We start from the raw sequence: 16,252 nt of genomic DNA, 5'->3' as shown, positions 1-16,252 counted from the left end.
TCAGGCACCATTTCTCTCTCTCTCTCTGCCCCTCCCCGGCAGGTGCACACACTGGCACTCAATCTCTCTATCAAAAAAAAAAAAAAGACCAGCAGGAAAGGCCTGAGTGGTGTTTCACCAATGATGTGCTTGTGGAATTTGAAACAAGGTTGCATTAAGAATAAGCCCCCTGTGACTTCTCAGGCCCTGATGGTTCAGCTGTAAAGTTCTCAGACTCTGAGTCTCCACAAACACCCTGAAGTGAAGCCCAGATGCCCGCGGCAAACTGGACCCAACAGTTGGCCTGAGTCGTCAGCGTCAGCCGCACAAGGACACAGAGCAAACTGAGGATGGGGCCTCCCCACCTCTGCCCCTACTCCTGCCCCCACCCCTGCCCCCACCCCCAGCTCCCACCCCTACCCCTACCCCCCACCCCTGCCCCCACCCCCAGCTCCCACCTCTACCTCCCTACCCCCAGCTCCCACCCCTACCCCTACCCCCCACCCCTGCCCCCACCCCCAGCTCCCAATGCTCTGCCCAGAGCCAGAGGCTGCTGCTGCTTCCATTTAAGGACAAAGCAGAGTAAACCATGGAAGCGGCCAACCCAGAAACAACCGTTCTAAGTAAGGAGCGCTGGCAGGTGCAAAAAGAGCTCTGAGAAGCCCACCGGCCCAAAAGGTTCTTCACTTCACAGTGGCGGGGCCGGGGGTGGGGGCATGCACCTTCCTGGCCCCGGCAGCTGCCCCCCTTTGCAAGGGCGAAGAAGGCAGAAGCAAAGGTAATGCGCTGCCATCCCCCCAGCCTCCTTGTAAGCCTCTGCAGCTCGGGCAGCAGCCGCCCTGTCCCCCTCCCCGCTCCAGGAGGAGCAGCATCCTCAGGTGGATGGAGAGGAAGGCAGGCAAGAGACACCAGCTAAGCGACGGCCAAAAGACACGGCAGAACGGAGAGGGCTGAGTGCACAGTCCTGTAAGAAGAGCAAACCATCCAGGAGGAGAGAGGGGGAGACAGCAGGGCCGTGACCTGTCACTGGGTGACCTGCCATCCGCTGCAGCCTGCAGTGTACTTGCTTGGGATGCTCTGGGCAAGGATATCGAGGCAGAGTCACGTAGGGGAGACAGGCAGGCAGAGCACTGAACCGGCCGTCCTCGTGGCAGTGGGTCCCGTCCTCACGTGGGGCCCGCAGAACCTTAACACCCGAGGTCGAGCCAAGCCTCTCCTGCCCCTCCAAGTCCCCGGCTGCAGGGCCCCTGAGCACAGCTCAGTGTGGAGCAGACGTGTGCCTAGGATTGTTTCTGCCAGTAAGACTATCCATTTCTTCATGCATTTATTCATTCAACAAGCTGTTTACTGAGTGCGTACTACGTGCTCAGCACTGTGCTAGATACTGGGGACAAGCACAATACATACAAGGCCCTCAGGTTGCTTCCATTCTGATGAGAACAGTTCAAAGAGATCAATCAGGGTAACCTGGGTGGCTCAGTCGGCTAGGTGTCCAAGTCTTGGTTTTGGCTCAGGTCATAATCTCACGGTTCATGAGAGTGAGCCCTGCATCGGGCTCTGTGCTGACAGCTCGGAGCCTAGAACCTGCTTCAGATTCTGTGTCTCCCTCTCTCTCTCTCTGCCCCTCCCCCACTCACGCTCTGCCTCTCTTTCAAAAATAAACGTTAAAAAAAAGTTTTTAAATAAAAACAAGAGACAAATCAATAACTATATATTTTGCAGAGTATTATGAAGAACTCATACAACAGAATGATACAGAGCTGCGGTGTTCAATACAATCGCCTCTTGCCATGCGTGACTATTTTAATTAAAATCCAAAATTCAATTTCTTGGGGCCCGCTTCGGCTCACGTCGTGATCTCACAGCTTCTGAGTTCGAGCCCCGCGTCAGACTCTGTGCTGACAGCGCATAGAGCCTGCTTCGGATTCTGTGTCTCCCTGTCTCTCTACCCTACCCCACTGGTGCTCTGTCTCTCTCTCTCTCTGAAGCCTGAAGAGCAGATACCAACCTTGCTGCTGGGGACACCAGGGGCCTTCCCAGATCCGTTAAGCACGCCCTCTCCAAGCCTATCTAGGTCCAAGATGCAAAGAACGGAACGCAGTGGGGACCTGATGAGCTGGACTATGTCCGGGGAGACGCGGTACAAGGAAAGGAGCCAGCAAGGACTTTGGAAAAAGCGTGGCAGTGGGAGTATAGCCTTCCTCTCTGCACAGCCCAGGGCATTTTCTGTCTCAAAAATAAACATTAAAAAAATTAAAAATAAATAAATAAATAAATAAATAGCATTCAATTTCTTGGGGGTGCCTGGGTGGGGCAGTCGGTTAATTATCTGACTTCTGATTTCAGCTCAGGTTATGATCTCACAGTTCATGAGATCAGGCCGCACGTCGAGCTCTGTGCTGACAGCACGGAGCCTGCTTGGGTTTCTCTCTCTCTCTCTCTCTCTCTCTCTCTCTCTCTCTCTCTCTCTCCCTCTCTCTGCCCCTCCTCCCCAAAATAAATAAATAAGCTTAAACAACAATAGATTCAAAATAAAATAAAATGCAATTGCTTGCATGCACTATCCACACTTCAAGTGCTCAACAGCCACGGGCTAGGTGGCTATCATACTGGGAAGTGCAGATGACAGAACTTTCCATCATCCCAGAAGGTTCTATTGGACAGCACTGGAGAGTAACGGCAGGAAAAGCTGTCAAGATTTGAAGCTGGAGATGGGTCTGTCAGGCTGGCACGGCGCGGAATGCCTTCTGGACGACCCATAGCACGTGCAAAGGCTCTGAGGCACTTGAGCATTGCACGTTCAAAGAGCTGACAGGTGACCAGTGTGGCCGGAGAACAGCTGGCAAGGGGAAGCGGGAGGCCAGACCCGCAGGCCCCCACAGGGAAGGTGGGACTTCAGGTGGAAACCAGTGGGAAGCAGACAGGGGGAAGGGCCCTGATCGGTCTGTTTAAGGAAGAAGGAAGGAGCGGGAAGAGGAGGAAACCAGACTTTCTGGGTGCAGCAGCTGGCTGGATGGGGTGCCACATGCTGATATGGGGAGCTGGGCTGGGACTGGGTTGGTTTGTATATAGATTTTTTTGTGTTTGAGAGAAGGAAGGCCATCGGTTCAGTTTGGGACACATTAAGCCTGGGCCCTCCATCAGAAACCTGAGAGATACGAAGTGAGCAGCTGGGCAAGCAGGGTGCTCAGAGAAAGGGGAAGGGCATCAGCCAGGGGGTTCTCAGTACGTGATAGTATTTAAGCCCATGCGACAGCTTGCAGAGAGCACAGAGAGACAAAGCATGTGGCCCAGGCCAAAGACCTGAGGACCCCTGTGCTCATAAACAGTCGTGAAGGTAGGGGGCACGGATCCCAGCGCTGTCCTGGCCAGCTGTGTGACCAGGGGGTCGGCCCGCTACAACCCACCGCCTGTTTTTGTAAGTAAAGCTTTACTGGAACACTGGTTTTACTAATTGTCTAGGACTGCTTTCACACTTGAACAGCAGGGCTGAGTTCTTGCAACCAAGACCATATGGCCTGCAAAGTCTAAAATACTTACTACCCAGCCCTTTATGGAAAATGTGTGCTGAGCCCTTGCTGTAAGCCATCCAGAGGCCTCAGTTTCCTCACCTCTAAAACGGGGCTGGAAGTGCCTGCCTCATAGGATTAATGGATGCCATATTTCCACAGTGGAAAACATCCAGAACACAGAAGTTTCTGCTAAATCTAGTCTACTCAGGGCCGCAGAACTTTGCACTCTTGGCTTTCACGCTACAAAATCCAGATATGTTTCCACGTCTGGCGACGCAAACAGCACACAACTGCTCTCCAGAAACAACGGCTAAAGGGAACCTGTAAATATAAACGGAACCAGGGTTCATCTGAGCCACTGCTTCTGACGCGGGATGGGTGTGTATGAGCAGTTCTGACTAAGCCAGCTCTTTGTGGCCAACCGGTCCTCCCCAGACTCCTTCCTGTCCAATCTGAAACACAAGCATTAGTCCATGAACAATTGGTTTTCACGGAGCCACTGTTTCCAATGCCTAAGTCCTCATCATCAATCTTAAGGGGGAAAGGATGGAATTATTCAATATCCTTTGCTCACCCAGGAACGCTGGGCAATCCATCTGGCACGAACAGCCAATCAGATTTCAGGCTAAAGTAGGTCCTAGGCAACCAAAGATACAGCCACAGAAAATACAGGCCACAGATGGTGGAAAGAAACAGGGGGATGGGGGCAGAGGGCCTATGGGGAGAGAGTGGCCCAGACTCCACCGACCCAGATGTAACACGTACCCATACTCACCCGATAAATATGCCAGCCATGTCTGCTCACCCTGTAACGACTGGGCGCTCCATCCCACTGCCCCAGCAGAAAGGGATGGCATGACTCCCTGGACAACTGGCAGCTCCCTGGAGGGCCCCGGAAGGTTCCTGCCTTCGGCTCACCTTAGCGAAAGCCTGCAAGTAAGTCCCACAGAGAAAGCAGTAAAGGACCGCAGGGGCCATGCTGGAGATACCGAGGAATGATGGTGGAGGAAAAGCGCTTGCTTTCGCCCTCAATGTTTGTGTCCCCCCAAAATCTGTATGCTGAAACTCTAACCCCCGGGGCGGTGGTATCTGGAGGTAGGGCCTTTGGGAAGTAATTAGGCCATGAGGGTGGAGCCCTCGTGAATGGTATCAGTGCCCTTAAAAGAAGACACAAGGGCGACTGGGTGGCTTAGTTGGTTAAGCGTCTGACTCTTGATTTTGGCTCAGGTCGTGATCTCGTGGTTCATGAGTTCGAGCCCCGCATCAGGCTCTGCACTGACAGAGTGGAGCCTGCTTGGGCTTCTCTCTCTCCCTCTCTCTCTACGCTGCCTCTGCTCGTGTGTGCTTTCTCTCTCTCTCTCTCTCTCTCTCTCAAAATAAATAAACGTTTTTAAAAAAATGAAGACACATCTCTCTCTCTTTCCTCCCCCCCCCCCCCATACCCCCCTCTCCCCCCCCCCCCCCCTCTCCCCCCCCCCCCCCCCCACAAAAGGATCAAATCTCTGCTTTCTCTTCTATGGCCAGGGATGCATGGAGAAGACAACCATCTCTAAACCTGGAAGTGGGTCCTCACCAGACCCCAAATCTGCCAGCACCCTGATGTGGGACTTGCAGCCTCCAGAACTGTCTGGAGACAAATGTCTGTTGCTTAAGCTCCCCGATCTGTGGTATTTTGTCATAGCAACCTGAATCAAGACAGCACCCAAGAGGTTCCCTCGGGACTCAGGCAACTCCCACTGTACAGCTAACTTTGGAGCTCATTCCATTTTAGGGGGCACAAAACTCAACTGATTCTGTCCAACGATAATATCCAAAGTGCAATCGGCTTCCTGGAACCGAGAAGCTGTCTGCAGCCCACATCAGGGATGCGGTCGCGTGAGGCAATGACTTAGCCAAGGGTCACCTCGAGAAACAAGGCTTTGAAAGAGAGCCGGTGAGGCCTCCAGTCAGATAGATTCCTACCAGCAGCCCCAGCAGCCCTTTCTGGCCTTCTGAGCTACTGAAACGCCGGCAAACTTCAGGCACACAGTGTACCCACTTTGGCCACGGGCGGGTGCTTTCGCCTTCTGAGTCTTTACAGACAGGGTACCTCACCTGGAGAAACCCTCGAGGCAGGGGGGGCAGAACCAGAGTCTCTGGGCTCGGCCACTCTCTCAACTATCAGTCTTGTCCCACCTGCTTGTCAAATCCCGGCCCAAGCCCATCAGCTTTCCCCCAGGGTGCTCCCAATCCAGTTCTCTCCTCCCGGCAGATGCCACGTCCTTCTCTTGGTGGCAGCAGAAAACCTCCATGGTGAATCCGCCACCATCCTTAATCTGCCCCTCTCCACCCAGCCTGGCCTTTCTACTTTGCTCTACGGGGGCATGGGTCCCCCTAGCTGATCGGGAGCCCCCGGAACCGGCTGGGGGTGGGAGCTCCAATTAAACATAAGATAAAGGACTTCGTGCCGCTTCGTTCAGCAGCAGCAGGGCCACAAGGGGCCGCCGCCGCGGGAGGAAGGCACAGGCGGGAACAGCAAGTCTGATCAATAGCCGAGACCACACTTAACTGTAGCACTTCCTGTCCTTTCCCTGCACTTCCCAGCGTGGCTGCGCTGGTTAGCGAGTGTTTTCTGCAGCAGATTTCTCCTCTCCCAGCTTCCCCTGTTCTGTTTGGAAACAGTGGCCGCTGTTGCTACCGGAACTTCTTTCCCACACAGGAAAGAAGCAGCCAGAGAAGTGGCCAGACTTCCTCACCGACCAGGATGGAGACACTGAGCTAGCTCAGGGCTTCTCAAACTTTCTCGTCGACAGCTCAGCAGCGGGCATCTCGACAGATCTCTGGCTCAAATGGAGAGTCTGGGGAGGGGCCTGGGGCTGTGCATTTGTTAACAAGCCCCTCGGAGAAGGCGATGCAGCAGTTTGGGGACCACCCTGGGAGGAGCAAGGGAAGGGTCGGTGCTTGAGCCTCCACCCCACCCCCCCACCGGCTCCCAGCCCCACGTGCCCTCCAGGATTTAAGTTTCTACCAGCCAAGAGGGAGACCCAGGACTCTGGATCTTACCCCACCCCCCACCCCCGACCTGCGTACCCTACCGCACTCTGTACAGCGTGAAGCTACCAGGCAGGGCTACAAAAGCTGCCCAAAGGCACCCCGCACCTGAAAGCAGAAGGCAAGAAAGAAATCCTGACGCTAAAAAAATTCCTGCAGGCATTTCCACCTCATCCTGCCTCCCTCTGTCTTTTGGTTTCACTCTTCCGCGGGGGTGCCCAACTCCGGCCCATCTTTCGGCAGAGAAAAACAAAGGGTTACTCTAGATTCCAGTTGTCACGGACGGTCTTACAGCAGAAGTCCACCCCAAGTTCACCTCCACCCCAGCAACCCCGACAGCAGCAGCAGCAGCTTCTTCGCCACGGACCATGTGCCGCACCGTCTTGTGCGTGCGTTTTGAGGCGCAGGGAAATACACACCATCGTGCAAGGCTTGTGCCTGTACGGAAGAGGGGCGCTCCCTTAACACACTTTTTAAAACCTCTAGACTGGAAACGAGCAACTCGGCAGTAGCAAAGGAGCCCCTCGTTATTCAGACAGCAGAGATGGGGTTTTAGAGAAAAATAACTGTTGGGAACGGTACCAGCCCCAAATATGTCCCCTCTCTTCATTTTTAAAGACAAAAAAAGGGTAGGGGCTGGAGGGTGGGATCAGTGAATGAGCATCCGTACTATCCTAAAGATCTCCATTTAGAGACTGCAGAAGTAGCAGTTCCAGGGAGAGATGCCTCAGGCTGGCGCACAGGAACGAACTCAACCATGCAATATTGATAAGCAGACTTCAGCACAATGTGGCCGATCAGCCTGGAGTTTTACCCAAACGCTGCTATCCCCACAGGGCAGAACCAACCTGTAGGGGCCTTATCCAAAAGGCAGCTTCTGCCTAATTGAATCTCCCCAAACTCAGCCCTCAGCCAACAGAATACTGGTCATTTCTTAACTCAACGGGGAAAGAGGGCGGGGATGTTGGGGACCGGTGAGCTGAATTTCCAATGGCTGAGGCGCATATTTTCCCAAGCATGCGGTCACATTGTCTTTTCCAAGCCTCTTACGCTCTTTGACAGGCGTGAGTCCTGATACCAGTTAGTTAGTGATTAGCACTGATGAACTGATTTCCAGTTCACAGACTTTTAAAAAATAGGTTGAAATTGTTCTCTTCTGCCTAGGCTGCAGTCTTTTCTGGTGATACGTATTTCCAAGCATCTAACAATACGACACAGGGACAAAAAACAGGGTAGGCGTAGTACAAGGCTCACAGCATTAAAAAAAGTCTCCAGCTTGATGTGCCTCCCGTTGTAAGATGACGCTTTCCCAAGCTACAAGGAGGAAGACAAATGATCAGTGCACACCTGCTCCTAAGTATGGTTCACTGCTAAAGAGACGGGGCCTTAGAAAACCATGAGGCTCAGCCTAGCATTACATCACCGCGCCGAGCTAGCTCCTCATTGAAGCCCAGGCGTGGGGACCAGTGAGGAAGCCCCACATGGCACCCTGTCCCTACTACAACACCCAGACCAATCCCTGCTAATCTTTTAATCTACACATCAGTGGCTCTCAGCAAGCAATCACTTCACCTACCGCCCCACCCCCAGATGCCCAGAAAATACTCTTTTCTGAAAGACATTCTTCTTTTCGGGAAAGTAGAGCAGGTAAGCCTGGGATGTGGAGGCCCTCCTTGGATGCCGGCCTGACCTGCTGAAATGTGCCCGGCAGCCAGCCAGATCTACCCAATAAGCCCCAACCTCCAGACACGCCTGGGGAGGAAATGGATACGACCATACAGAAATGGCAATACTAAGGATTCCAGGATAAAGGCCTCTTCTGAGCACATCAGCTCTGTGGTTTGGAGAAAAGATTGGGCTCCGGAATCAATGCAGTCAAGCCCTGCCTTGACCAATGGACCAATGACAAGACTTCCTCTGGCTTGACTAATAATAGCAAGCAGCCTTGTCCTCCACAATGCTCACCAGAGTGAGTATACGGATGCTTAAGCTAACAGGACCGAATGTCTCCCAGCCATGATCCACACCATCTGCCTGGCCAGGCGACTGGCTGCCCCTAAACTGGTCTGTCTCCATGGGCACCAAGCTGCCACACTCAAGGGTTCTTCCCAAGAGGCCCTTGTTGATGCCCGGCTGTTCCGTTGCAGGAAATACCACTGTGCTGGGGGTGCAGAGTTAAGATGCTCATGGCAGGAGCCCCGGAACATGCACTGGGCCGCTGAACAACTGAAATCGAATGCCAGAGGGTCATTTCTGCCGGGTGGGGGGCAGGCGGGGGCAGTCCTAGGGCTGCCAGACGCTCATTCCAGAGGGAGGACTAAATGCTAAAAGGAGCAGCCACCAGGCAAAGCCATGTAAGGCTGCCGAGAACCCTGGGCCAGCCCGGGCTCCAGGCTGCACGGGCATCTGGAGAGGCGACACTAACAAAGCCCAGGCAGCCTCTCCTCCTCCCGGGGTAGGGGGGGGGGGGCCTCCGGGCGGCCCCGCGGAGCACTTACATTGCCTCGGAAGCCTCCAGGTTCGGGTCGCTGGTTGGGACTGGCTGCAGGGACTGCGACCCTCCCATCCTCGCTGCGCCCTGGCGAGCAGACTAGCCGCGAGCGGGGCCAGCGTCCTGGCGCGATTCCTCCAGCCGGGAGCCGGGACGGACCGGCCGGCGGCCGGGGCTGCTGCACTGCAGATGGGAGCAGCTGCTGGCATCCGTGGCGGTGGCGGCGGCGGCGGCGGGGAGCTGCGGCTTAGGGCCGAAGCCGGAGCCCGGGGAGCGAGCGCCGCGGAAGTGTGCGCGCGAGTGTGGCCGGCGCGCGCCTAAGAGTGTGCGCGAGTGTGGCCGGCGCGCGCGGCTCTGCCCGGGGCGCGCGAGTGTGAGCGTGAGCGCCGGTGTGGTCCGAGCGGAGCTGCTCCTAAACCCCCCGGCAGCCCGGCTTCGGTGTGTGACACGGTGATGTCATCATCGCCGAGCGGCCCCGACGCCTGCATCTTCACAAAGCTCCGGCGCAGGCTCCGGAAACGGGGCCGGGGGAGGGAGCGCGAAGACCCTCCCTCTGCGTGCGCGCCGCCTCCCCCAGCCTCCCCTGCCTCGCCCCGACCGACCGCATTGTGTGGCTTTGAAATGCAAATGCACTGCGGGCTGCGGAGCCCGGGGCCCCAAGGAGGGAGGGGCGTGGTGGTCTCCGCCGAGCTGACCGCAGGGAGAAGTAGGGGTATTCTCCACCGCCCCCTCCCACCCGCCCCCCGGCTGGCTCATCCCTCCAGAAGGAGGGGAATAGACTTTTCTCCCACCAGTGTGTGTGTGTGGAGGGAGAGAGGGCAGGTAAACAGGCTGCGGCGGGAAATGTGCAAGATGTGTGCGGTTTTCCAGCTGTCCCCTTCTGCCTCCTTCAGGCCGGTGGCCAGGCCCGGAGCCCGATGAGGCTTGTACCAGGGAGATCCCAGGGCCTGGCTCCCTGCTCACAGCCAACCCGGTCCGGCCTCCGATTCGCTCAGACAATTGGTAGGCAAGGTGGAGAGAAAGAAGCCCACGGCCTGCCACAAGGTCTGCAACCCCACCTTTGGCCACCAGGTGAGTTCTCCGCGGAGAAGCCCTGAGCAGGTGCTCCCCCTAACCAGAGGCCAGGCAAGCTGACAGGCCCGTGTCAAGCCCTGAAAGCCACAGGGTGACCAGGGAAAAGACAGCCTGCTGTGACCTACAACCAAAGGGCCCAACTCTGTGATTCTAAACACACCCCATCACCGCGGCCCCCGCCCTGGCTAGGGCAACAATGCCCAGCTTGCCAGGTCCCCCGCCTGGCTCCAGCTAGCTCACAAAGGCTCAAGGCTTGGGCTCCGGGACCTTCTCACCAAAAGCTACTAGAGAAGGGTTCCATCTCTCACAGGTTCGAAAGTCTGGGGCACTCCTGGGAGCCTGACCATTTGCCCCGGCTCTACTTTTCAGTGCAACTGTACTGTGCGCTCCAAACACAGGCTGGCAACCGAATTAAAGCGAGCCCCTGATGATCAGCTGAAAACCCTTCTACACTTTCCCGGCATGTCTTCACCCCATGGCACAGTAAGCTTAAAATGCATCTAAACTGTGGCCAAAAGAAAAATAAAATGAACACAGAACTGCTCAAAGCATTTAGAAATTTCCTCCAATACCCTGAGTGTTTTCTGAAGCTGTGGCAAGGATGTTTGGCCAGGGACTTTTGAGGTTGCCGCTCATAACGTCAGGATAGTTCTAGACTTCGTGGCCGACTGGCTTTCTCCTGTGCCTGCTTAAGATTATTGTCAAACAAAACGCCAGAGAATCAAAACTGTTTCCCAGAACAACATGAAATTTGCAGGAAACCCGGAGAAGGTTTACTTTTGCGTTTCGATGAAGGCAGCTAATGTCAATCTCGCAGGCAGGGTAACTGTCTGGGTGGCCCGATGAGGCTTGCTCTGGAAAGCACGTCCTGGGCAGCCGTCACTCACTGTCGGCGCAGGGTGTCATCTAGGGGCAAAGTTCCCGCAATTTGTTCGCCTCCGGTACCCTGAGGGTTTGTTTCCCGCCAGAAAGCAGATCTCTTGGGCCCCATGTACACTTGGGAGTCCAAGCAACCTTACTGCTTGGAGCTGAAAATTTTCATAAGCACTAACCTAGACAAGATTTTGAGGAAAGCGACCCCGTCCCTGGGCACCAAGGGTATGGGCTTTCGCCAAACTCAGCGCTACAAAAATGAAGAACCAGGGGTGCCCGGGTGGCTCAGTCGGTTAAGCGGCTGACTTCGACTCAGGTCATGATCTCGAGGTCAGTGAGTTCGAGCCCCGCGTCGGGCTCTGTGCTGACAGCTCAGAGCCTGGAGCCTGTTTCAGATTCTGTGTCTCCCTCTCTCTGACCCTTCCCTGTTCATGCTCTGTCTCTCTCTGTCTCAAAAATAAATAAACGTTAAAAAAAATTAAAAAAAAAAATGAAGAACCACAGTCAGAACTCATCAGCTTTTTGGTTCACGACACGTGAAAGCAGAGAACCATCCAAAGGTCCTCACCCTCAGCAGGTGAGGGTTTGCCACAATAACAGGAGAGGCCTTTGAAATGAGACCAGAATTCAAAGCCTGGCATCTTCTTCATTTGTGGTATAGGCTGCAGCCAACCCCTTAACCATCCTGAGCCCTGCTTCCTCAGCTGGCAGAAGAGGGAAAGTGTGGACTTTGCAAGGTATTGGGAAATTAAAGAAAATTTTATGTATGTGTGTATATATATATAGGGTCCCAGGACCAGGCCCCTAACTGGTGCCGGGCAGTGTTAACTTTCTTTCCTTCTTGATGAGAAGCATCTTCCCCTAAACAAGTGCCCTTAAGGAAATAAGGAGTCGATAAAATGAGATCCTCTTATGTGGAATCCCAGCAACTCAAATGTCATGACACAGTGACACTTCACTTAGCAGGCTGCCACCGACTCAGTGATGCCAAAAACGCCACCAAGAACGCGGGGAAAAAAAAATAACGATGTGGGCACCGGTGAGGTGGATGCCATGGAAGTCCAAACGTCACGAGTCTGTGTTGTGTGCTTACAGAAGAACTTCTGACATCTTCATTTAGGGCCTCTTGATGCTCAGCTGGCACATGATTAAAACAAATTTGGTTACCTAGCAATTCAGCTGACAGAAAACGTCAAACTAAAAAAAGCAGGGGAGGGAGAGCGACTCCAGAGGACAAGGGCCGCAAGGGCCTGCTGCTGTTCATGTGCTCACGCTCCCCTCTCTACCTCTCTCTCTCTCTCTCTCTCTCTCTCTCTCTCTCTCTCTCTCTCTCCTTATTTCAGTTCGGGTCATGATCTCACGGTTCGTGAGTTTGAGCCCCACGTCAGGCTCCGTGCAGGCAATGCAGAACCTGCTTGGGATTCTCTCTCTCCCTCTCTGCCCCTCCTTCTGTCTCTCTCTCTCTCTCAAAAATAAATAAACTTAAAAGAAAAAAGCGAAAAGATAGACAAACCATTCAAGCCACACCAAGGAAACTCAAAACAACAGCAGTCCAGAGCCATCATCCGACCCAGCGTCAGTGCTCTGTAGACCCAGCCCCGGGTCATGGTTTATCACGAGAACTGCATATAACACAGACACCACCCCCTGTCCCCCACTCCTGCCTCACCCTCCTCCCTCCCTCACCCCGTCCCACCCCAAATCGTTCCGCAAAGGTTCAATCGTGGGTTCGTACAGCGAGAAAGCACAGATTCCATCTGAAATGACTAAAATGCCAGCGGTTAGCACTCCAAGCACTCACGCCCTCAGCTATCCACACCTGCAGCGAGCACCCACCCGGCCACGCTACTGTCTACAGCTGAGCCTACAGACGCCATGCACGGTTCCCCTCTGCTTACTCCTGATCTTTCTTCCGGAGGTGCTGCCTTCCTTCCCATCTCTTCATTCCCAGCTGGTTCTCCAGACTTTTCCCTGCCCCAGGCACAGCATGTCCCCTCTACAGCAATGATCCCTGAAGTGATCCCTGAAGCTTCTAGCAGTGGCTGCAATGAAACCGTGAACTCAGCCCCTCTTGGGGCCTCTGGATCACCGCACACATATTCCGGGACCCTGCTGGCAAGCTAAGTCCATGTCGACTGGCCCCACTGCCGACCCTCCTACTCATGTCCTCAAGACACCCTCGAAACCTGGATAAATCGAGGGATGCACCCACAATTTCTAAGACAATTAGCGATTCAACACATATTAACACCCTTGCCATGTACCTGGCCTATAAACGTTGAGTAAGACAAGTCTGTCCTCAAGTTACTTACTGACACATACCGGAAAGATCGGCCGACCTGCCAAATCTCTGTACCTGAGAGATAAACTATGTGCTAGAGACTTTTAAATCCCACTGGGCCACAGTCAAGGTGGGGGAGCAAGTTGAAACACCTCTGAGACTGCAAGAGAAACAAACTTGGGCCGCTCTCCCTTCGCCTGCGGCCTCAGAGAGGTCTCCAGTTGCCATAGCAGCCGTGCTCTCCAAACAGGACCGATGGACCCCTGCACTGCTAATTAGCCCAAGCACACATGCTAAAGAAAAGTAGGTCAGATCACAGAAAATTCCATCTGGGGAACGCTAAGAATGTAAACACCGATGGAGGAGGCCCAGGTCCTGTTTCTTCAAGTTGCTGGCCTTCACTGCCATCCAGTACACCGTGGTGGGGGCTGCGGGCCGCTGCCCAAAACCGCGTGAACCTTCTCTTTAGGGAGCCGGCTCTGACCGTACTACCACCGCCTGCTTGCGTCTTGCTCCTCCGTCTGAGGCCCCCAAAGTCCAACCCACGTCACACCACTCTGTGCTCGCTGACGTCTCCCTAAGGTTCCAGTTGCTGGGAGCTGTTCCATTTCAGCCCTTGCGTGTGGCCCAAGTTCAGCGACCACACGCGAACGTGAGCCCGAGACCAGCAGATCCGGCCAGCAAACAGGACCAGGTGCGGGCACGAATGGCACCCTGCTGGCACATTCCCCACCAGGTCCGACAGATCTGGGATCCTCGTCCCCGGGTGTGGGAGACACAGCTTGGATGTCACACGACCTTGCTCCAAAAGCTGACCACTGCCTTCGGGAAGAAGTCCCAATTCCATATCCTGGCTTTGATCCTGTGACACGCTCCACCCTGTACTTGAGCAGGGCCAGGGTCCTCCCTGTGACCTCGCTGCTGAGCAGGCGCCCTCCTCACCTTCCCCAGCTCTCTCAATGCCTCCCAGGTATCAAGCCGCAGCCCCGGGCCAGCTCCTGGAAGGGTCAGTCCCAGCCGGCCCTCAGACTCCTCTCGACCGCTGGCAGGTGGGAGCCTTGGTGCATCCTTGTCCCATCCCACTTTATCCGTGTGTCTGCACCTGCGCTCTGCTCTCCAGCCACACGGTGTGCCCTACGTACAGCCAGGGCTCCATAAACACATGCGGCGTGAAACCACAGAGGGCATGGGCAAAGGTCCTGGCAAACGTCTTGAATTGTTTGAATAGAGAAGGGGGAGAAGACTGATGGGTTCTATCAATCTTCTAGACTCCAACATTCAACCTCACATGCTCACCCTCGGGAGCCTGAGTGGTTTCCTTGGGCTGAAGCGCAAGCTCAGGTAAAAATCCCATCCCTTCCAGAAAGTTCTCTCGCGTTCTTCTTGGAAAGGGCTGCTCTACTATATGTCTTCCTCACCATCTTCACCATATCCACATGAGACCTTCCAGAGTTCCTTTCAAACAAAGAAGTTCCAAAGACTACTCTTCATGGGGAACATTCTTTCAATTCTGTCACGACAGAAAATGGAGGCTGTGGGTTTTACTGTTATGCCCAAAGAGGCAACCCAAAATGAGCTAGAAATCGGTCAAGAGAGAGGGGACTCACTTTTGTTTCTAAATGAAGCATGCAGGTTGCAATTTTAATCTTTGATTCCTACAAGAAGGAAGGCAGGGGGGCGCCTGGGTGGCTGAGTCGGTTGGGCGGCCGATTTCGGCTCAGGTCATGATCTCGCGGTCCGTGAGTTCGAGCCCCGCGTCGGGCTCTGTGCTGACAGCTCAGAGCCTGGAGACTGTTTCAGATTCTGTGTCTCCCTCTCTCTGACCCTCCCTCGTTCATGCTCTGTCTCTCTCTGTCTCAAAAATAAATAAAACGTTAAAAAATATTTAAAAAAAAAGAAGGAAGGCAGGCTGATGGGGGAAACCTCGGGGGCTATGAAAAACTTAAGTTAGTGCCAAGAAGTCTCATCACATGAGAAAGGAATTAGTGGCAAACAATGCACATCCAAGACGACGAAATAAGAGCCTCAAACACCTTTCTTCCTTTACCAAATCCATTCAGCTCTTTTGAGATGGAAGTTGTAGGAGACGCTCCTGAGATAAACTTTGTAGAAAATATACCCTACGTAATTTAAAAACAATTTTTTTTAATTTATTTATTTTGAAAGAGAGAGAGAACACAAGCAGGGGGAACAGAGAGGGAGAGAGAGAAGATCCCGAGCAGGCTCAGCACTGTTAGCACAGAGCCAGCAGGATGCAGAACTCAAACTCACAAACCGTGCGATCGTGACCTGAGCTGAAATCAAGAGTCAGATGCTTAACCGACCGAGCCACCCTGGTGCCCGCTCTACCTAATTTCAAAAAGGATTTAAGCTTCCAATTCAAGGGAGCAAAAAAGAGGGGCACCTGGGTGGCTCAGCTGGTTAAGCATCCAACTCTTGGTTTCAGTTCAGGTCATGATCTCACAGTTCGTGGGTTTGAGCCCCACATAGTACTCCGTGCTGACAGTGCAAGACCTGCTTGGGATTCTCTCTCCTTCTCTCTCTGCCCCTCCCCGGCCCCCCCCCCCCCCACTCAAGAAAGAAAGAAAAGGAAAGGAGGGAGGAAGAAGAAACTCAGGTAGAAAAGGTGTAGAAAAGCCAGAGGGGGTAAGGTTATTCCAGAAGCCCTTGTTGGAATAAGTTGCAGTCTCCCAACAGCCAAAGCAAAAAGGGAAACGATCGCGATCCGTTACATAATTCACAACACCCAGTAAGTTTAAAAAAAAAAGTCACTCCGCAGATGAGCAGGTGTTTCTATGACTGACACTCTCAACATATTCTTTCCTGTGGGTCCTCTGCCAAGAGCCCATGAATATGGTGGCCCACACCTTCAACAACACCCCTTCAATTTCAAAGCCTGCTTTCACGAGCAAAGCAGCAGCTACTCGGCTTCCTCCAGCAATCGGGAAAATCAGAAAGCGAAGAGGTTCGCAGAGGATATGTTTCAAGTTGTCCCATCCCTCCGAGAGGGTC

General features: G+C 54.0%; 1 protein-coding gene across 4 annotated transcripts in view; it reads right to left on the bottom strand.

Annotated features, from left to right (window-relative positions):
* Positions 1-16,252, bottom strand: part of LOC125933013 (transforming acidic coiled-coil-containing protein 2-like) — a 124,976-nt gene that overhangs the window by 74,123 nt on the left and 34,601 nt on the right. For 2 of the 4 annotated variants that reach the window (XM_049645863.1, XM_049645864.1), the window contains exon 1: positions 9,020-9,106. The exons of 1 other annotated variant lie outside the window; for it this stretch is intronic. In XM_049645863.1, the coding sequence (XP_049501820.1) occupies positions 9,020-9,087 (68 nt within the window). In that variant the 5' untranslated portion in view covers positions 9,088-9,106. Of the gene's footprint in view, positions 1-9,019; positions 9,109-16,252 lie in introns of those variants that run through there. One more of the 4 variants, XM_049645865.1, reaches the window with a different exon arrangement.

The sequence above is a fragment of the Panthera uncia genome, chromosome D2 (assembly GCF_023721935.1).
Source record: "Panthera uncia isolate 11264 chromosome D2, Puncia_PCG_1.0, whole genome shotgun sequence".
In the NCBI taxonomy this organism is placed as follows: Eukaryota; Metazoa; Chordata; class Mammalia; order Carnivora; family Felidae; genus Panthera; species Panthera uncia.
This window is presented reverse-complemented; position numbering and strand designations above follow the sequence as displayed.